The sequence below is a fragment of the Typopeltis vanoorti genome, chromosome 9 (genome assembly GCF_054136105.1).
Source record: "Typopeltis vanoorti isolate ZY-2024b chromosome 9, IOZ_Tvanoo_1.0, whole genome shotgun sequence".
NCBI classification, from domain to species: domain Eukaryota; kingdom Metazoa; phylum Arthropoda; class Arachnida; order Uropygi; family Thelyphonidae; genus Typopeltis; species Typopeltis vanoorti.
The window spans coordinates 137,221,091-137,241,905 of NC_143557.1; the positions used below are offsets into that span (position 1 = coordinate 137,221,091).

The 20,815-nt window shown below is 35.5% G+C and overlaps 1 protein-coding gene across 3 annotated transcripts in view; it reads left to right on the forward strand.

Moving 5' to 3' along the window:
• Piezo (piezo type mechanosensitive ion channel component) overlaps positions 1-20,815 on the forward strand; it is a 1,325,935-nt gene that overhangs the window by 1,094,856 nt on the left and 210,264 nt on the right. For all 3 annotated transcript variants that reach the window (XM_090398322.1, XM_090398324.1, XM_090398323.1), the window contains one exon: positions 18,173-18,320. In XM_090398322.1, coding sequence (XP_090254448.1) covers positions 18,173-18,320 — 148 coding nt within the window. The remainder of the gene's footprint in view (positions 1-18,172; positions 18,321-20,815) is intronic.

Here is a 20,815-nt window from a genome sequence, read left to right on the forward strand (position 1 = left end):
TTCGTGAACTCTTTCATGAAATCATGATTTATTTTAATAGTTTTGACCTGAATTCTCTTAATTTCATTCCGCATCCATTTCATTTCTTGCCTCATCCAATCCAATTCAACTTCCGAATCTCGCGACACATTCTCTCTATCATTCAATCTCTCTAACTTTCTAACTCTCAACCTCCCTCTTCTCACTTTCACTCTCATTCATCCTTCTTTGTTTCTGTACTTTCGGTCCAACATATGTCCAATTTTTGCTATCATTCTTCTCACTTTCACTCTTATTTATCTTTCTTTTTTTCTGTACTTTCGCTATCATTCTTCTCACTTTCACTCTCATTCATCTTTCTTTGTTACTTTCACCATCATTCATTCTTTTTTCGCTATCATTCATTCTTTCGATTTCTGCGTCACGCCATTTCTAGTTTTATTTGTTCTCTCAATTTTGTTTCCTTCCGCCACTCTCACCTCACTTTCATCCCTTTCAAAATATTATGTCAAATATTTATATTTTTAAATAATATTTATTGAAATAAATATGTCCTTTTGCTTTCGTTCCTAGCCAAATACCATTATCTGTATCATCACATTTCATAAATTTAGTTTAATCCTTTATCCAAGTGTGAGCAAACAAAGTTTGCACCTGAAAGTATCTTCAGGATTGGGGTTAGGTGGTGCAACACCAGGGCAACTCCTTGCAAAGGTGGAGCAAGTTACTATCACTCCTATCTCAGTATCTCCCATAATGCAAAACACATCTCCTTGCAGATATGTCTAATGTTATGCATTAAGGGAAGGGCCACTACCCAGACTAGTTTCAACCTTTATTGAGGTCTCTTCATTGGGAGCCAGGCCCAAGTGGAGATACCAGCCAGAAGCATTAGCAAGGTCATCTGCACCTATAGGAGTTGCCAAATGGTGCGCCACCTTTTTAATAAATTACTCTGGATTTAGAGAAAGATGTTGAAAGTTTATTTTTCACTTGGTTAGAATATAATAAATTTAGTTTAATCCTTTATCCAAGTGTGAGCAAACAAAGTTTGCGCCTGAAAATATAAAATATAAAATATCTTCTCTCTTGGCACCTTATCATGTGCCTTTTCCAGTTCGACAAAACTTAAATGCAGATCTTTGTTATAATCCCGTGCTTTCTCAACTTTTGTCGTAAAGTGAAGATCTGATCCTGACAGCCTCTATTTGGCCTGAATCCAGCTTGTTCTTCACCAAGCTTTTCTTCAACAATTCTTCACAACCCTTTTTTCAAGTATACTTGCATAGATCTTGCCAGGAACACTCAGTAGTGAAATACCTCTGTAATTCTCACATTCAGTTTTATTTCCCTTTTTATATATGAGTACTATGAGAGCTCTACTCCAATCATCAGAAATTCGTCCCTCTGTCTAGGCATTCTGAACTATGCAGTGCAGCCACTGTAAGACTGTTATACTACCATACTTCAGCATTTCTGGTCGAATATCATCTGCTCCTGCTGCCATTCCACATTTCAAGACTTTGGATGGCTTTTTCTACTTCAAGCATGGATATGTATTCCTGACTGTATGTCTGTTGAGTGTTTTTTACCACTGTCCTATCACTGCTTGTTTCATTTCGCAATTTTTCAAAGTAATTACTCCATACTTTAAGGATATCTTTTTCTTATGTTTTCATGTTACCTTTATCATCTCTAACTCCTTTTACAGCACTCTTTCCTCCATGTCTAAGCTTCTTCAACAACCTCCAAAATATCTTGCCACTTTCTTGATATTTATTTTCTATGTTCTTGCCAAAGTCCTCCTATGGCTTTTGTTTAGCTAGTTTTACACTGTGTTTAGCTTTCTTACATTTGTCTCTGTATTCTCTAAGAGCACAAGCTGACTTATTTGACAGGAACTTTTGATATGCTTTCTTCTTTTCCTTCACTGCCTCTTTAACTTCCTGTGCCCACCATGAGTTCTGATTTTTCTATCCTTGCAGACAATCTCTCTGGCTGAATCAATTGGGTTTTCTTCAAGGCTTGCCACTGAAATCTCCAAGGTTTGATTCCTGTTCTCAAACTCTTTCATTTTTTCCTCAATAATATTTCTGTATTTTAGTCTACAGTTCACATCTGAGAGCTGCTCAACTTTTATTCGCTTTTAACTTTCTTACATGTTATTCTTTTAAATATGAAATTCAATTTTATCCTGCGCAATATTAAATAGTGATCGCTTCCAATTTCAAATCCTCCGTTCACTCTGGTGTCCTGCACCAGGGAGAAAACATCACTATCAACAATAACAGTCAAAGAATCATATTCACATGGAGAGAAGAGGCAAGGAATTCTTATTCCTTGCCTCTTTTCTCCATGTGAATTTGTGCACATTTTTATGTTGGAACATGGTGTTAGTAATAACCAGTCCATGTCCTGGGCAGAAATCCAACAGGTATTTGCCATTATTATTAGCTTTGCTCTTTTCTCCAAATTTTCCCAAAATATTTTTGTATGTCTGACAATCATTTCCTGTTCTGCTATTTAGATCCCCAACAAGGACCAACTTTTCCTTTCTCATTGTGTCAGTTGCTTTTTCTAAAGCATCAAAAAATTTCTTCACTTCTACCTTAGTAGACCCTTCTGTGGGACCATAGGCACAAATAAGTCTCATTGTCCAATTCTCCATTCTGATATTTGCCCACATCACTCTACTTGAGACTGCCTGCCATTCAAGAAGATCAGCCTCATATTTTGTGTTGAATACTATGGCTACTCCTTCTTTTCCTTGATTGTCATTTCCTGAATATAACATTTTGTATTTATTGCTCAGAAAGGTCTCACCAGTTTTTGTCTTTTTTATTTCAGTCACCCCTATTATGTTGATCTGGTACTTATCTAATTCTTCAGCTAGCTCCATTTCTTTGCCATTCATGCTTCTTATGTTGATAGTACCGATCTTTAACTCTGGTGATGTTGAGTTGGGATATACTTTCAGATTTGTTCCAGTAACTGACTTTTCGCTGTTTGCCCTGGTTCCCTGGCGAAAACAACGGGGGCCTTGTTTAACTGGGCAATGCCCCAACTGGCATGAAATTTTGTCATGTTGTACCATCATTTTCTATATTGGTTTAAACCTATAAGAATACAATTTGGTCGGCTAAATCCTAAATTGCCAACCCATCCTCGTTCATTCATTATCCAGGTAGATACCCAACATGGTGCGCCACGAGAAGGTGAGGATTGGACATTAGGTCAGAAGCTGTGGTCGGTTCTCTGCATTCTTTTAAAGGCTATGTGGAGGTCTCCTCTCAGTTATAAAAAAACATTTTTTATTTCATGCTTATTCCTTTCTGTCCAGTAACCAGCTCTAAGCTAACGGAGATTACTAACCCCCACTGAGAAACAGAACAATAGAACATGCACAGTAGGCAGTACACTAAAGAGCCTCAAACAATATCTGAATATTTTATAGGCAGCAATTTTTTGTTTGGTTTTTCCATCTTTCTTTATTCTGATATTGCATTTGTAGGATGACAGTAATTTTAAATATTAATTTCACCTATTACGAATATCACATAATTTCCTGATTTATAATCAGGAAATTATTCCGGCCTGGTTGGCCTGAATTGTTAGCATATCCACTCTCCAACCAAAAGGCTGTGGGTTCGAATCCCACCATGGATATAGATGTTTGCGATTGTCTGTGGAGATACTAGTGGCGGCAGCAGGTGGTAGATGGCATTGGTGTAGTTGGTGGATTGAGTAGTGGAGATGGAAAGATGTAGAGTAGGGGTCCTCCCTCGATGAGTCTTTGGACTCCCTGGAGATGTCATGTAATAATAATAATAATAATCAGGAAATAATGTCTATTTTCTGATTTATAATTTGCAAATTTATAATAATCACCATATAGTTTCTGTATCAAAAAATTAAAGATATGTTGAACAATTACTAGAGAAAACAATTACTAAAAAATAACAAATTAAATAAAAACTCTACCTACATTTCATAACAGTTTTCGGGTGTGTGATAGCGACGCAATGGAGGTGGGGGGGGCTATCAAAAGGCAAAATAATATTCAATTCTATTTTAAAAAATATGGAAATGAAATTTCACATTTGATATACATATCTTGAATGATAAAATATAAGCAAGGGTATTGCTTACTTTAAAAATTGAAGTATAATATCTGAATTATGCAGAAAATATATACATATAAATTTAAATCACAACTATTAATTTCATTTTGTAATGACCAGTTATACAAGGTATACAAGGAAACCAAGAAAGTGAAAGTACAAAGAACAGTAGATTACTATATAAAGAAAAAATTTAGTAATATGATTAAAGAATTTCATGTTATTCTCTATAAAGCAAAGTCGATCAAGCTCGCTAAAGGAAATCTGTGAAGTATTATTCGATTTCAATGATTTTGAACAAAAATAATATAATCACGAACGTCGGCAGCCGGTTTTCTTTGTTTTTTTTAAAATAATATTTCAAATAATTATCGTGAATTAATTTCTTCTAGAACAAAGAAAATGTTTTGTCAAATAAGCAATTAGAAAAAAAATTAGCGCAAAAAATTAAAAATGAAATTGGTTCTCCAAGGTAAGGCAATATTTAAGTGAAGAAATTATGCAAGGATCTTTATTTTGTTCATATATTAAAATCGTATTGTACAATAAAAAGAGAAAACAAAAATATAAATAATTTTGATATTTTTAGTCAATCCAATATAACTAAGAATCAGTTGCCCAGCATAGAACAAGAAAGTGCGTTTCTTGTTATAGGCAACTGAGAGGCAGCTATGAACGTGAGATAATCCGATTAACTGTTCTCTTCAGCGTATGGGTTTATCACACCTTCTAATGGACATGATGGTCAAATTGCGCGTCTTATCCCTGTTCTTTCAACAGGTATGCTGAATCATATCCAGATTTAGCTGGACGTCTATAGACGTCCTGGACGTTTGGGAGGTTATCTTATCTTTCCAGTGAGCATATTAGCTATGGGAAAGGTGCCCAAGTAGTAGAGTGCCATTGCATAAGGGTGGTGATAGATGTGTTGAATTATAGACCAGCTCTTGTATATCTTATGTAATTAAGATTTTGAAGAAAGTAATAAGATATTCTATATATATATCTTGTGTAATTAAGATTTTGAAGAAAGTAATAAGATATTGTATACATCATTGGGCAGATGAGTGAGGGTAGGCATGGATTTGTTAAGGGATGCTCTTGTTTTCGTAATCTGATTGCCTTTTATATTACTGTAACAAGAACAGTTATTGAAAGGCATATACTGCCTTTCGATAACTGTTCGAAATGATCGAAAAGCATATACTGCCATTTTTTAAAAATTTTGCAAAGGCATTTGACAGGGTTTTTCCACATGATAAGCTAATATTTAAGTTACAGCACCTGAGTTTAGTTATCAGGTTAGTGAATTGGATTGGGGATTTACTGTCTGAAAGATATCAGAGAGTTGTGTTGTGTACAAGTATTGGGACATCTGCTGTTTAATTTTATGTCCATGACATTGTCACTGAATTGCAAGTGGATATTCAGTTATTTGCAAATGATGTGAAGCTGAGAAGGGTTATTAATAATAGTGCCAATGTATTAGCCCCTCAGGAGAATTTTGCACTTGACATTTCAGTCTTTGATAGCATCTTGCATAGGGATGACTTCTTAGTAAATCACAATCTTTCCTTCTCTCTCTCTCTCTCTCATAGGTCGTTTGTTTGCTGCTTAATTATAAATGACATTCTCTCTTCAGATTTATCTACTAATTCTAATATTATTCAGGTATCTCTTATATCACACACGTGCACTCTTCCTCATATGCATAAACAGCCTTTTTTTTTCTTACTAACTCAAACTCTATCTATAGACTCATAATAATATCCTTTATTCCTCCTTCTCACATGCTAAATATTGCTGAATATCCCATGCTCTTGCTACAATTAATGCTCTAAACTAGGGATGCATGGGCTGCATGAGGCCCTCCGTTGATTTGCTAGCGGCCTGCCTCATCGTGTGTTATTTTAACTTTAACAAGTTATACGATAGGTAATATTTAAAAATGGTACATGCACAAAGCAAAGTAGCTGTGACGTCACAATTGCCTGTCTACTTACAATAATTGGTTAGTAATAATGTTAACAAATTTTATAATTCGTCTATTTGTCATATGAGTATTTTGTTTTCGTAGGTGCATTTGCTACAATTAATTATCACCACTAGGAAATGGTAAAAACTAAATTCTACAATGGATAAAGCAGGGCCAAGTAGGAAACACAAACTACATGATGAAAAAGCACTTTCAGGATAGCTGGACCAAAAAATATGGTTTTGTGCAGTTGTTTAATAATATTGTGTGCTTGATTTGCAAAAGTGCTGTAGCCATATCAAAAGAATACAATATAAGGAGACGCTATGAAATTCTGCATTCTACATTTTCAAATCTACCCAAAGAACTACGTAAACAAAAGGTTTCATTTTTGAAATGAGAATTAACAGGTCAGCAAGTGATGTTTACAAAACCTGTTCAAGATTCAGAAATCGCAACAGAAATAAGTTTGAAATATCTCACCTTATGGCAAAGAGGTGCCGGCCATTTACAGATGGAGATTTCGTTAAAGATTGCCTTGAGATAGCTGCTAAAAAAATTTGTCCTGAATCAGCCAAAAATGTTGAGATAATTCAGTTAAACAGGATGACTCTGCAAAATGGAATTGCTGCAATGTCGGAAAATGTAAAGGACCAATTAACATCTTATTCAAAGAAATTTGGCTATGGGTGCTGATGGTATTGAGGTGACAAAATCAGATGTAATAGTCGAGTTACTGAGTGATCACTTTTCAAGGGTCTATCACCCAAGTGAGGATATCTCTATACCTGTAGCGATACCTAATGTGAGAATTGAAGCTAAAGAATCAGAGATATTAAATATATTGCAAAATTTAAATGCAAACACTGCTGTAGGCTTAGATGGAATATCAGCTCGGGTTGCGTGAATGTGCAAATGAATTGTCAACCCCTCTTACTTGGATATTTAATTTAAGTTTGAACTCTGGTATGGTCCCTAGGGAGTGGAAGTTAGGCAAAGTGGTTCCTTTGCATAAGGGTGGCTCTAAAACTGCGGTAGTTAATTACAGACCAATCACCATCTTAGGAGTAGTGGTGAAGGTATTGGAAAGGTTGGTTAAAGACAGGATTCAAAAATGGGTGGATCAGGATATGATACTCTATAGAGGCCAACATGGTTTTGTTAAAGGTAGATCTGCCTTAGCAATCTATTAACTATTCATAATAGAATAACATCTGAGTTGGACAAAGGAACTGGCTACACAGCGGTACTTCTGGATTTTGCTAAGGCTTTTGACAGGATACCCCATAGAACACTGTTATGAAAATTGGAGCAGATGGGAATGGATACTAAATTAGTGATATGGATAGGAGAATGGCTCAGGGAGAGATACCAGAAGGTGGTGTATGGAGGAGCCAAGTCCAGGAAGGATGAGGCAGGCGACCAGTGGTGTGCCTCAGGGCTCTGTGCTTTGGCCAATGTTGTTTAATTTGTATATAAATGATATAGGAAATGGCTTAAAGGGAGATATTCAGTTATTTGGTGATGATGCAAAGTTGTGTATTGCAATAAAAAATCAAGCTGATGTTGAAAGTTTGTAGGAGGATTTAAATAAGCTGGTAAAATGGGCAAAAGATAATGGATGTCAGTTCAATGTGGAAAAGTGTAAAGTCATGCATTTTGGGATTAAAAGATTACCAGCTGTGTACTACATCGATGGAAAGGTACTCCAAGAGATTGATGAGGCTAGGGACTTAGGGGTATTGGTAGATAGGGAGATGAAGTTCTGAGGACACATTGCTAAGGTGTCCAAGATTGCACACCTTAGCAATGTAAGGTGTGCAATCTTGGACACCTTACATTTTTTTTTGCAAGTTTGCAAGTTGTTGAGGAACACACTGACATCCAGAGATAAAGAGGTTATTATTCCCCTTTATAAAACATTGATACTTCCACATTTGGATTACTGTGCTCAGGTCTGGTCACCTGGATTCCTTGGAGATGAGGAGGCTGTGGAGAGGGTTCGGAGAAGAGTGACCAAGTTGGTGAGTGATATAAAAAATGCTCCCTACATTTATAGATTGAGAGCTTGTGGATTGCAGAGATTGGTTGATAGGCAAAGAAGAGGGGATATGATAGAAACATTCAAATTACTGAAAGGATTTTATAGGATTGATGCAGGGGAAATGTTTCAGCTGTGTGATAGTGATGGAAGAACAAGAGGTCATCTCTGTAAATTAAAGAAGAGTGTGGTTAACAAAGGTGTCAGAACAAGGTTTTTTGCCTGGAGGGTGGTGAATGAGTGGAATTCATTTCCTGACTTAGTTGTGAGCTCTTCGTCTGTAAATGAATTCAAGAAGAGATATGACAGATATTGTTTTGCTAGTTTGGGTCTCCCGCGATGAGTCTACTGACTCCATGGAGATACCCGTAATAATAATAATAATAATATTGATGAATCAACTGACATGACTTCCACAGCCCAGTTGTTAATATTTGCACGTGGAATAATGCAAGAGTTTAAGGTAAGTGAGGAACTGATTGGAATGAGTTCATTGTCAGATCAAACAAAAGGTAATGACATGTTCACTGGGCTTTTGGAACAGTGTTCCAAAATTGATTTAGATCTGACAAAATTATCAGGTATCACGACTGATGGAGCTCCTTCCATGATAGGAGCTAATTCTGGATTGGTAACATTATTGAAACAGCATTTGGGATGGCACGATGATGAGTTGATACAATTCCACGGTATAATCCACCAGGAGAGCTTGTGCCCTAAGAAACTTGGATTTGAACATGTCATGAAAATTGTGGTTTCAACGATTAATTTAAAAAATCCCATGGCCTTAATCACTGACAATTTAAAAAGTTTCTTGAAGACATCGAAAGTGAATATGGTGACTTAATTTTTTATACAGAAGTGAGGTGGCTAAGTCGCCGACAAACATTGGAGCGGTTCGTAAATTTAATTGATGAAATTGAAATCTTCATGACTGAAAAAAACAAAAACGTCCCTGACATAAAAAATCCGGATTGGTTATGTGACTTATCCTTTCTGGTTGACATTACTAATCATTTAAATACGTTAAATACGCGACTTCAGGGCAAAGATCAATTGGTTACTCAACTTTACAGTCACATTTTGTCTTTTCAGTGCAAGTTAAATCTATTTCAAATCCAACTGAAGTCAGGGAATTACATCCATTTTCCTAATTATAAGAAAGTTTCTGAAAAGTTCAATGTCAACTTCAAAACTGTGTATGTTGAAAAGATTGATAACTTGATATCAGCCTTCAAGGATCGGTTTTCTGATTTTAAAAAAGTGAAACCGTTGCTAGAAGGATGAAAAATTTTACTTATTCATTATGAAAAATCAAACATAAAATTAATAAAAAAGCCAAACAGTTGAAATATCTAAACTTAAAAAGCTATACTAGTAACTACTTACTTAACTAGGTCCTAGGCCAACTTTGTGCCTCATGCTTGCACACCATTTATATTAATTGTATATACTATATTTGCCGGCGTATAAGACACACTTTTTTCCTTTGAAAATAGGTCTGAAAAACAGGGTGCGTCTTATACGCTGATACTGTTTTTTATTACTTTCATTTCTGGAAATTTTCTCTGTTTTGAGTTACGCGATTTCTTTCTTGCTTCCTTTCGGTGTGTGAGAGCATTCCAGTTACGTAGAGTTCAGTGGATGCGCATGAGCTGTCATCAACGATCACAGCTGTGTTCCTGTTCGTTTAAACTTTCCAATTGTTGTCGCGGTTGTTGTGAATGGTGATAAATTTTTGCCGTTAACTTTTCTCTAAATTTCTTGGAAAATTATGGCTGAAAATCGTCGGCATTACAACAATATTGCATACAAGCTATGTGTGATTGCGTATGCTAAAGAACATGGAAACAGGGCTGCAGAGAGGCATTTCTGGCCACTCCAAACTGAGAAAATTATAAGAACTTTTTGGAATCAGGATCTAAAAAAAGCAACTTGCAGTAAACATAACCTACGAAGTGGAACTGCAAAATGTCCAGAACTTGAGGCAGAACTGAATACTTGGATTTTAGACCACAGAAAAGTGGGACTTTCAGTGTCTACAAAAATGATTATTCATCAAGCAAAAGCGATAGCCACTAACAGAGGGATCACCAACTTGACTGGATCAACATCATGGTGTTCAAGATTAATGAAGAGAAATGAGCTATGTATGCGGACTAAAACAAAAATATCACAAAAGATGCCAGCTGGATATGAAAAAAAATTATTGAATTTCATCCATTTGTAGTTAACACAAGGAAATGAGAAAATTTTGAACTTGCGCAAATAGGAAACATGGATGAGGTTCCGCTGACTTTTGATGTGCCCTCAAGCAAAACTGTAGATGTCAAGGGCACAAGAGGTTTCAAATGTCTCTTCATTTAGCTTTGGAGATGGATTTCTGGGTTTTGATGAAGAAGATTAAAAGGTGAGTACTCTTTCCTAGTTAGATTAGGTATTTATTGAAAGTAGACTTACTTATTACTTTATATTTGAAATACTGTAAATCCATTATAATATTCAGTGATGACGTTTTTTTCCCAAAAAATGTGTACAAAAAAGGGGGTGCATCTTATATGCCGAGAAATACGGTAATTCTAGATCAGGCTCTCATGCCGCACAACCATAGCCAATCATCATATTAACATTTGTGGTACTCTAGTTTAGCATTTGCAGCAAAATTAACCAATGCTACATAAATATTAGGGTGGCAGAAGTTTTTATACAAACATAGTTGTATAAATTGGCAAAAGTGCACTCTAATTTAGACAAAAATATTTTTTACTATCAATGACACATCTCTTACTCGTTTGTGGCACACCATTTGAGAAACACTGGCATAGACAACTTCTTATACATTTCCCAAATCCTAAAGTTTATTGCATTCCTCTAATTCAGAGTGTTATTAGAATTTATAATTTTGACATACTGTTGTCCCTACTACAAAGAGATTTACAAAGCTTTGAATATAGATGAACTGAAAGTTGGAATGTTTTTGACAAATTTCTGTGAGGTTTCAGTGCCAAATCTTAGTAAAATTAATTTCATAATAACTGGTGTACAGATGCCACACAATAATAATAATTATAATTATTATTGTATGATATATGAATTATTATTATTATTATTTGTCTTGAAATGGTAACATAAAATTCCATACAATGAAGCATCCAGGCCAATATATTGCTTCCAGTGAACCATTTGGATTGATTCTTATTAGTGTATTTACACTAATAATTTACACTGGAGAGATGGGGGGGGGAGTACAATTCTGCAAATCACCATATTCACTGGTACTTTTATCTCTTAAAAAACAAAGAAAAAATAGTATCTAAATACCCCCCCCCCCCAAACACTGCATTCCTTCAAAAGCACTTCATAAATAAATTTGGAAACATAATATGTGCAGTCATTGACATCTGATATCAGAGATTATCAGCTGAATTTTCTATTGATACTATGCATCTAGTCGTGGTTCTGAAGAAGATAATTTCATATGTGTACTAATTTGCCTTATTTTAACTTGGATTTCACTTAAAAAATTAAAGACTGACATGTCTGGTGATGTGAGTCTAAAATCGAATAATAACTAAACAGTAGCAGATTGATAGATAGATGCAGTGTAACATATAAACTGCTAAATAAAAGTGTTGCATATGAGGTTTAGTCATGAAGAAAGAGAGGGGGGGGGGGGGGGGGAAATGAGTGTTATCTGTCTTGGGGACAGGTGTACCATATGGCCTTAACCCCCAAGTATCTTTCATGGCAAGTTGTAAACTTAGTTGACAAGATATGAATTAACCCCCCCCCCCCCAACTGGCCACAACGTCTGTAGACGTCGAGATAAATCTGGATACGAAGCTCTAAAATCCATTGAATAACATGGATAAGAATTGCAATTTGGTGTCACTATTTCATCCACATTGGCCAGTAGGGAGGTTAAGCAAAGAATACTATAGAGCATACACCTAGGTATATATTTTGAGATTGGAATATATAATTTGTAGCTTACTAAAGAAGTTTCTCTTAGAATATAATAATAAAATATATATTACTTTAGTGGGGAAAAAAATTATTTTATAAATACTCTTAAATTTTCTGAGAAAATCATGATGCTCCTAAAATGTTAACAGTGGTGGAAAGAAAAATCTAAGCTATTTTGGTGATGGAGGAGATCCCTTTTGTAACAACTAGGCTAAAAAGTTAAATTTAATAGGATTTTAATTGAAGGATATTAATTAACATACCTGAGTAAATGTGTTGAAGGTAAAGATGATGAAAATTTTACAAAGGACTTGATCAGAACCAAAATAATATGCAATTGAAAGTGCATATTGTTATATGCACACGATAGCAGCAACTAAGAGCAGAAAATACATTAAGATAAATAGGATGTAAAAACTAATGATGAAAAGATAACATTGAAAAGATGAACTCTGTAAATTTTGGCTTTTGAAAGAACTGAGAATAAAATGCCTATTATAAAAATCCTGCTGTGGGCTTGGATGTTTGTGATTGTCTGTGAAAATACTAGTGGTACTGGTGGGTAGTAGATGGTGTTGATGTAGTTGTGGTTCATTGTGGGTTGTGGAGATAGAGTTGTAGAGTAGATGCCATCCCTCGATGAGTCTTTGGACTCCCTGGAGGTGCCAAGTAATAATAATAATATACTTAGTAAGCCAGCAACGAACATGATGAGTGCCAGCCATTTCATTACATTAAAATGTCATCAGATGAGAAAAGCAGAAAAGTAAAAGAATGTATATTATGTAGCAAGACAAGCTATGTGAGATGGAGTGTGCTGGGGATGAAGGCAAAAGAAATACGAGGAGACCTAAACAATGATGGTTGGACATCTGTGGTGGTGGGGGGGGGGGATTCTCCAAGACCTCAGACTAGAGGAGAAAATGGCTCTGCAGGGATTAATGGTGTTGCAGTAAGTCTTCTACCCTGTGATCATGAATAAGGCTCAAGGCTGGTTGTGGTACTAATATAGTGTCAGGGATAACCCTGGTGTTCTGCTTCAAATTTTACTGCTTGCTAATAATCAATATTGCTCTGTCAAGAAAGATAAATGTGTCGACTCTCAGGGAGATCATGCAGCCTACTCCTATGCATGTCAGAGATGGAAGGATGGAAAAAAAAATCGAAAAATTAAAACAGAGCAAAATACAGACAAAATAATTTCTGTCCTAAAAGAAAAATTTAGAACTTTATTTTTTCTTATTTTATTTTAGAGCACACTAAAAAGTTGGGTCAATGAATCAGCATTATCTTATCTACATCTGGTGTTGGGCTCAGAGTATTATGTCATCTTGGTGTGTGTTTGTGTGGAGAGGGGGAGTAATAGAGGAGGGAGTGATTAGCAGCATGCATCAACACTCTCAGTCTTCCAATACAGTTCGTCCTATTTTGTTGCTTACATTTTGGTTGTTTTTGCATTTTACATAATTGTGATTTTTACATATTTCATGATACATAAAATATGTAAAAATCACAATTTCGACCCCAAAACTAATGTAATAAAAATAAGTAACATTTGGTTTATCAGTTGTAAAGATTTGATAAAACTAGTTTCGGCACGTTAACTAGTAGCTTCATCTGGGTTTGGATGAACACTCAAATATAAATAAACAACAAACTTTGATTATGAATCAATACATTACTAAAAAAAAAACATCGAATGCATAAGAACCACTACACAAGTACAATCGAAACACATGGAGCATCCGATAGTTAGCAGAGAAATTAAACCCCGATGTGTTTATAGATCTGATCAGTGATTTCCAAATGTCACACAGAATCATCCCTTGGTTTCTGTTTAGGTACCTTGTGAGTGGATTACCACTGTAGCCGCTTTTATGTGGTGGGAGCTGTAGTCTTCTTCTATGTATGATATGGAGCTCTTATCCCATTCAATGTTGTGGTGAGTGTTGGAGAAATAGAATGCCAATCTTGAACTGTCTTCTCTGTTGTTGTTGACGTCTTCAATATGTTCCCTTTGTCTTAATTCTAAGCTTCTCAAAGTTTGTCCTATGCAATTAAGGCCACAAGAACATGGGATGTTGTAAACTTTAGGATGTTTGTTGAAAGAGTTGTGATCCTTGGGTGAGCATAACAGATTTCATACTGTCATAATTGGTTTGAAGGCTACTCTAATGTCATAAGATTTCAGGAGATCAGCAATTTTTTGTGAAAGTTCCCCAACAAAAGGAATGGAAATTGAAGTTCTGTAATGTGAATGGCATGGATTTGTTGTATAGAAGGATTAGAGAGTAGTATTCTTTTTGTTATTTTTTTAGGATATCTATTGCTGATCAACAATTGGAGAATAGAATGTAATTCTTCTGTTAATGTTCCTTCATCTCTTATAATAGAGATCGCTCCCTTTTTTTTAAGCATATGTACAATGCCAAATTTTTGTGAAATATGGTGTAACGAGGAGAAATGTAGGTGACGACCTGCATGAGTTGGTGGTACGTATTAAGAGAAATGCCTTTGTCTGCTTGTTTCATAATTAAAATGTCCATAAAAAAAATAAATTTTCCTTCATTCTCAAATTCTAAGGTGAATTTGATTTTATGGCAGAAGGAGTTAATAGATGCCAGAAAATCATATAACTCAGCTACACCACATTTCCATATTATGAATCTAACAGATAAGCTTAGGTGTTGATGGTTATTCATGACTTATTTTTCACGGTATTAACAACACCACAAACACTTTTTTTCAACAAAGAAGCGTTAATAAAACATCTTTGTTGAAAAAAAGTGTTTGTGGTGTTGTTAATACCGTGAAAAATAAGTCATGAATTCCATATTATGAATATGTTGTCTACATATCTCCACCGAATTGATAGTTTAGGATTTGTAAATAAGATGTCATTTTCGAACTTTTCCATGAATATATCCTCCTCCTTGTTTGGACTTATTTGAGGTGTTGTGAGCTGTTGAAAGACTTGTAAGCATATGGACCTAAAATTTCAAGGGAGTGATGGATGACTGTTGTGTTTTTGAAAGCACCATGGCATTGTTAATGAAAGAACCTATGATGAATCTTTAGGTGCAGATGAAAAATAAGTTGAGCCTTTCAGAAAATATGTAAATGATCTCATTAAGAATGGGGGCATCATTTTATCACAGCTTTATGATGCTGACTAAGACTGGGCTTGTGCTGTTTCTGAACACTTTAAAGAATTTTGACCTGCAATAATAAGGAAGCAGCACTAAGGTGTAATGCAACTGAAGCTTGATGATATCTGCAAGACCACTTCATCACCTGGAGCTGTTTCACCGGAACCCTCTACCAGTGAGGAATTGACACCTCTCCCTTCATATGACAGTTGTATTTCTGACTCTGAAAAATTGTGATTCTTTCAATTAAGTTAATATTATGTATCTTTTTAAATATTTTGTATGTTTTTTATTCAGTGGAGTTTAAGAATTTTAAAATATTTTTTCTCCCTATAAAATGGATTTAAATAAAAATAAAAAAAAACTCACATTCACATTAAAAATAACTTTGTGTGCTTTAAGGAAAAAAAAAAAAGTGGTGACAACACTCCATTAGTAACTCTGTATAGTTTTTGACATGCATAATTAAAATAAAGCTTGGTTCCTCGTAAATTTATTTTCAGATTTTTAACAGATGTTTTAGTGCTATGTATAAATTAGTCAATGTATATTAAAATAAATTTTATTCATATGTATATATTATAATAACAGTTTAATACATCCTGTATATTGTAATTTTGTTATTAATATATATTTTTAAAATAGATTTGATTTAAAGGAACTATTTGCAATAGTGGAAATCCCCTTATACTGAGAAGGTGGCAGTTTAAAAAAATATCAAAACAACTCAACCTTCATGTTTATTTCACCATCCAAGAATTTCAACATACCTGAACATCATGATCCTGAGTGCCTCTCTGTGGAATGCATTAGTCACACCACTATTATGAACTCACTCCTGAAACTACTCCTAAAATGATCCCATTCCATGGAAACTCACTTGTCAAAACAATTTATTGCAAGGAAGATAAACCGCCAGACATCCCAACAGAAAAATAGATACTTCTGTATCCAATAAAAATACACTAAGCTCAACAACTGATCCTTACAGATAAGATGCTGTATTAAATATTTTTACAGAGGAAGAGAAGGGCACTGGCTGACCAAATTTCCCAAAATCATATGCAGATACAAGCCATACAAAGGTAAGCCCTCAAGCTCAGAAATCAGATAAAGCCCAAAGAATAGGAAAATTTTACTGCAGAACAGTTATCCACTCTCCTGCCAAAAGGCTGCAGGTTCGAATCCCACCATGGGCTTGGATGTTTGTGATTGTCTGTGAAAATACTAGTGGTGGTGGTGTTGGGCAGTAGATGTCTTTGGTGTAAATGATGATGTTAGTTGTGGTTCATTGTAGCTGGTGGAGATGGAGAATTGTAGAGCAGGTGCCCCCCCCCCCTCGATGAGTCTTTGGGGTTTCACGTAATGATAATAATAATAACAGTTGTGCATTCTGCCGAGATATTGATACTGTCAAGATTCTTCTGCAGAAACACAAACTAGTCCCTGTCTGTAAGAAATTAAGTCATTTCCTTGTTATTTGTAAACAGAACAAGAGATGGTCCTGCTCATGGTGGAGTCGTATCCTACGTGACAGCTATACTCATTTCCAGGATGTCCAACTTGATACTGCTTGGGAAGTGGTAGCCATCGGACTGCAATGGGATTTCTTATTACAGTATGTTCCATTTATTTACCACTGGGTTCTGAATTAAATCATATCACCCTTGATAATCTTATATTGCAACTGCCTTATCCCATACTTCTCATTGGTAATTTTAATGGACACAACACTATGGGGCTATGCCAACACAAATGGAAGAGGATACACTGTTGAGCCTAAGCTTGACAGTAACAATCTCTCCCTTAATAATAGTTGCAATACCTTCTTCTGCTCCTTTGCCATTCTTCATGTTTAGTGTCACAGGAAACATACATGAAAGGGATAATGTTTCTGTGATTTCTACTATATCTCCCCACATAATTACTTAAGCACATTTTTAAACCAATTACACACATCTTCGAGGGCTGTTCAATAAGTAATAAGACTAATTTTACTGTCGCGAAACCACTCATCACAATATTAATTTCTGTGGAATAAAGAAATGTTGCTGTCTGTATTAACAAAAGAGGTTGATAGATGGCATATACGGGCTGATGTGCCAGAGTATCACGTGACTAAACGCAAGCTTGTTTTGGCACGCCTACGAGCCGTGGCCAGTTGTCGAAATGGAAGCGTCTTTACTGTAGACAAAAAAATTCATTTTTATGAATGACAATGCCACACCACATTGTACACAAGCAGTGGAGATACTTCTGGAGATTGAGGATATTAATCAAATTGAGTGGCCAGCATGTTCTGCAGATCTCAACCCTATAGAATACATTTACGATTCAATAGGAAGATGCATTGTTGCTCGAAATTCCTCTCCATAAAACAAGGCTTTATCCTTGATCTGAAGGAGGAGTGGACAGTTTGCCTCAATAACTCCTGAATCATTTGGTGCTAAGCATGGTACATTGTTGTGAGAGCTGCATTGCAATTTTTTTGGGGGGAGACATATTCCATACTGAAATCTCTCTCTCTCTCTGGAAGTAGCGAGAGAGAGAGAGAGATTTCTCTAAGCATTGTAGGTTAATTCCTTAACTGCATCCTTAGAAAAGCTTTGAAAATTTTTGTCAAAAACATATTGCAATTTTATTTGTATGAAATTTATGACACATTTTTTGTGTAATGTAAGTTATTAGTTTCTGATTATAAATTTATATCCACATTTGGCTGTAGTCATGAAAATGTTCATATACAGGTAAAAAATATAGTTCATCCTTAGCTTTTGGACACCAGTGTAGTATAGCATAATCTAATTAATGAAGTCAGCAATCTGAGTTGGCATAATATTTTCTTAAGTTTTTCCTGTAAATTTGAAAAGCATTCTGTTTAGATTAGATTAAAATTAGATTAATTTTATATTTTTCACAAATTGAAATATTTGCATTTTAGTTTCAGGCATTACCTGGAACCACTGAAATCATTTTTCAACAATCTCCTTTATCCTGATTATCGGGTGACTGTTGATGTGTATGCTTTCATGTTTTTCTGTGATTTCATTAATTTCCTTATAGTAGTTTTTGGATATTCTGCTTTTGGGGTGAGTAAAACTAATTTCTAAAAAAATGTTGAAAGAAAATAAATTTGTGTAAAAATTTGAGTGCAATGCTAAAAATACATCATTGCTGGAAAAATAAAATAAATCTATCATTAAGATGATATTGAACTCTGGTTGTAAAATGTTATTTTTACATCCATACATACATCTGATCTAAGTGTACCATTAACAGATTCATGCTGGGCTGTGTCTAATGTGCATATTGTGCATCAGGTAACAACTCCTTGACCATATATTATTATTATTATTAAAACTAGGCATCCATAGAGTCAATAGACTATCACGAGAGGCACCCACTGTTACACACAAAGTCCATCAAACCATGTTTTAAACTCATTCAATGTATCTACATTCACCCATCTCCACAAAGAACCTGCTTGTTATAATCCTGCTCACAGCATCCTTATGCAGTTCCAAGGATGTCCCCTTGTTCTACCCCCCTCATTCTATGAAAAATTTCTTCCACATTAACCTGGTAACAACCCTTTACCAACTTAAGTGTTTCAATCACATCAACTCTCTTCCTCCTGTTTACAAGACTTTCAAACTGCATTCCCTCAATCTTCTGTGTCTGTGTGTGTGTGTGTGTGTGTGTGTGTGTGTGTGTGTGTGTGTGTGTGTGTGTGTGTGTGTACACACACACACACACACACACATATCACATCCCAAAGACCAGTTACTACCTTAGTCAGTCTTCTCTGAAATCTTTCTAGTATATATCATCATCACCATTAAAACAAGACAACCAAATCTCTGTACAATAATCCATACAAGTCCTTATACAGTGAAACCAGAACCTCTTTATTTCTGCACATTAAGGTCCTCAATTATTGATATTATTTAATGTCAATAATTGTGCAATGTAACCTCTGAACTTCAGATCCTCATCCTCCCCACTCCCAAAGTCTGTTGTTTCCTCAACTTCCACCAAAATTTCTCTACCAAATTTCAGAACCTTATACTTTGCGACATTGAACTTATAGTTCTGTACTGTTGCCTACTCATACAATCTATTCAAGTCCTATAAGGCCACATCTGCTTGATTCCCCATCACTCTCTTTCTAGAGTTTTGCATCATCCAAACATTTATATATCACCAGTTAAAACCATCTCCATATCATTGATATACAAATTAAATAACATGGTCGCAAAACAGACTCCTGTGGCATATTATGACTTTCCTCTTTCGAGATAGTACCCCTCCATACACAACTTGCTGATACCTATCTAATAACCATTCACCTGTCCAACTCGCTAATCTATCATCCAATCCCATCTGCTTCGGTTTAGTATTTAGTAACCAACTTGTGACGTGGCAGTTTATCAAAAGCCTTTGCAAAACACCACTTTCTATACCACTGTATATGCACCTTGTTATAGTACACAAGCAAGTTTGTGTACTAGCTTGAGAGGTAATGTAAATTGGACAGCGAGAAATATGAGATTCTTGCTTGAGGTTGTACAAAAGAAGATGCAGAGAGGAAAGATAGTGTGCGTGTTGCCTATGTATGATGGTGACGAGCTGAGCAGAAGAACAGTAATATTGAATATAATAGCTAGAATGTGTCAGAAGAGAGGATTAGAAGACGTGGATGCTTGGGGGGAATTTGAGGACGGAAAGGAATTGTATGCAAGAGACCACTTGCATTTGAATGAGAAAGGACGTAGGCATCTGGAGAGATTGCTGTTCTGAACGAGTCAGTGTGTGTCATTGCAGAGAAACTAGAATGCCCAGGGTGGATGGTAATAGGGGTGGCCTCTTATGGGAATGGGTAGTTGGGAGAAGAGGGATGACATCAGGTACTGCTGAGCCCAGTGGAGTCTAGAGAGGATAATGTATAGAAACAATGATGTCCTATTTTTCTGAAAGAAAACCATCTGAATGAATGTTTATTTCTGTCATCGTAAATAGAATTTAGCTTAATGTAATTTTTTTTTTCACTAGAGGTCATGCCAGTAGAATAACATGCGATCAAATCATTGTTTCTTTAGCTTACGCTTAATAATGTAACTCACCTTGTTTTGTTTATTGATGTATGCTCCAGATGATGATCTTGATGTGAAGATCCAAACGCCGGGATAATAAAAAAGTTTTTTTAACACTGTTGTAAATTCCATAAATTTTTAAAATGAATGCTGATCACCGTGTAACTCTAAAAAAAAGGATTGTTATGGGAGATTTTAATTACAGAAGTATAAATTGGGGAGAGGAAGATGCATGTAGTAATAAGGGAATATAATTTCTAGAATTCTTGAGGGACAAATGTCTTAGACAACATATAATAGAGGTAACAAGAGATTCAAGAGTTTTGCATTTGGTCATAGCATCAGACAAGTTGATAATAACTGAGATGACATCTCTCCCACCAGTTGGAGAGAGGGACCATGTGGTTTTTACTTGGAAGATGAATAGACATACAGGAGTATCAAAGAGATGGGAACGTATGTGAAATTATAAGGCAGGTGATTATAATCGT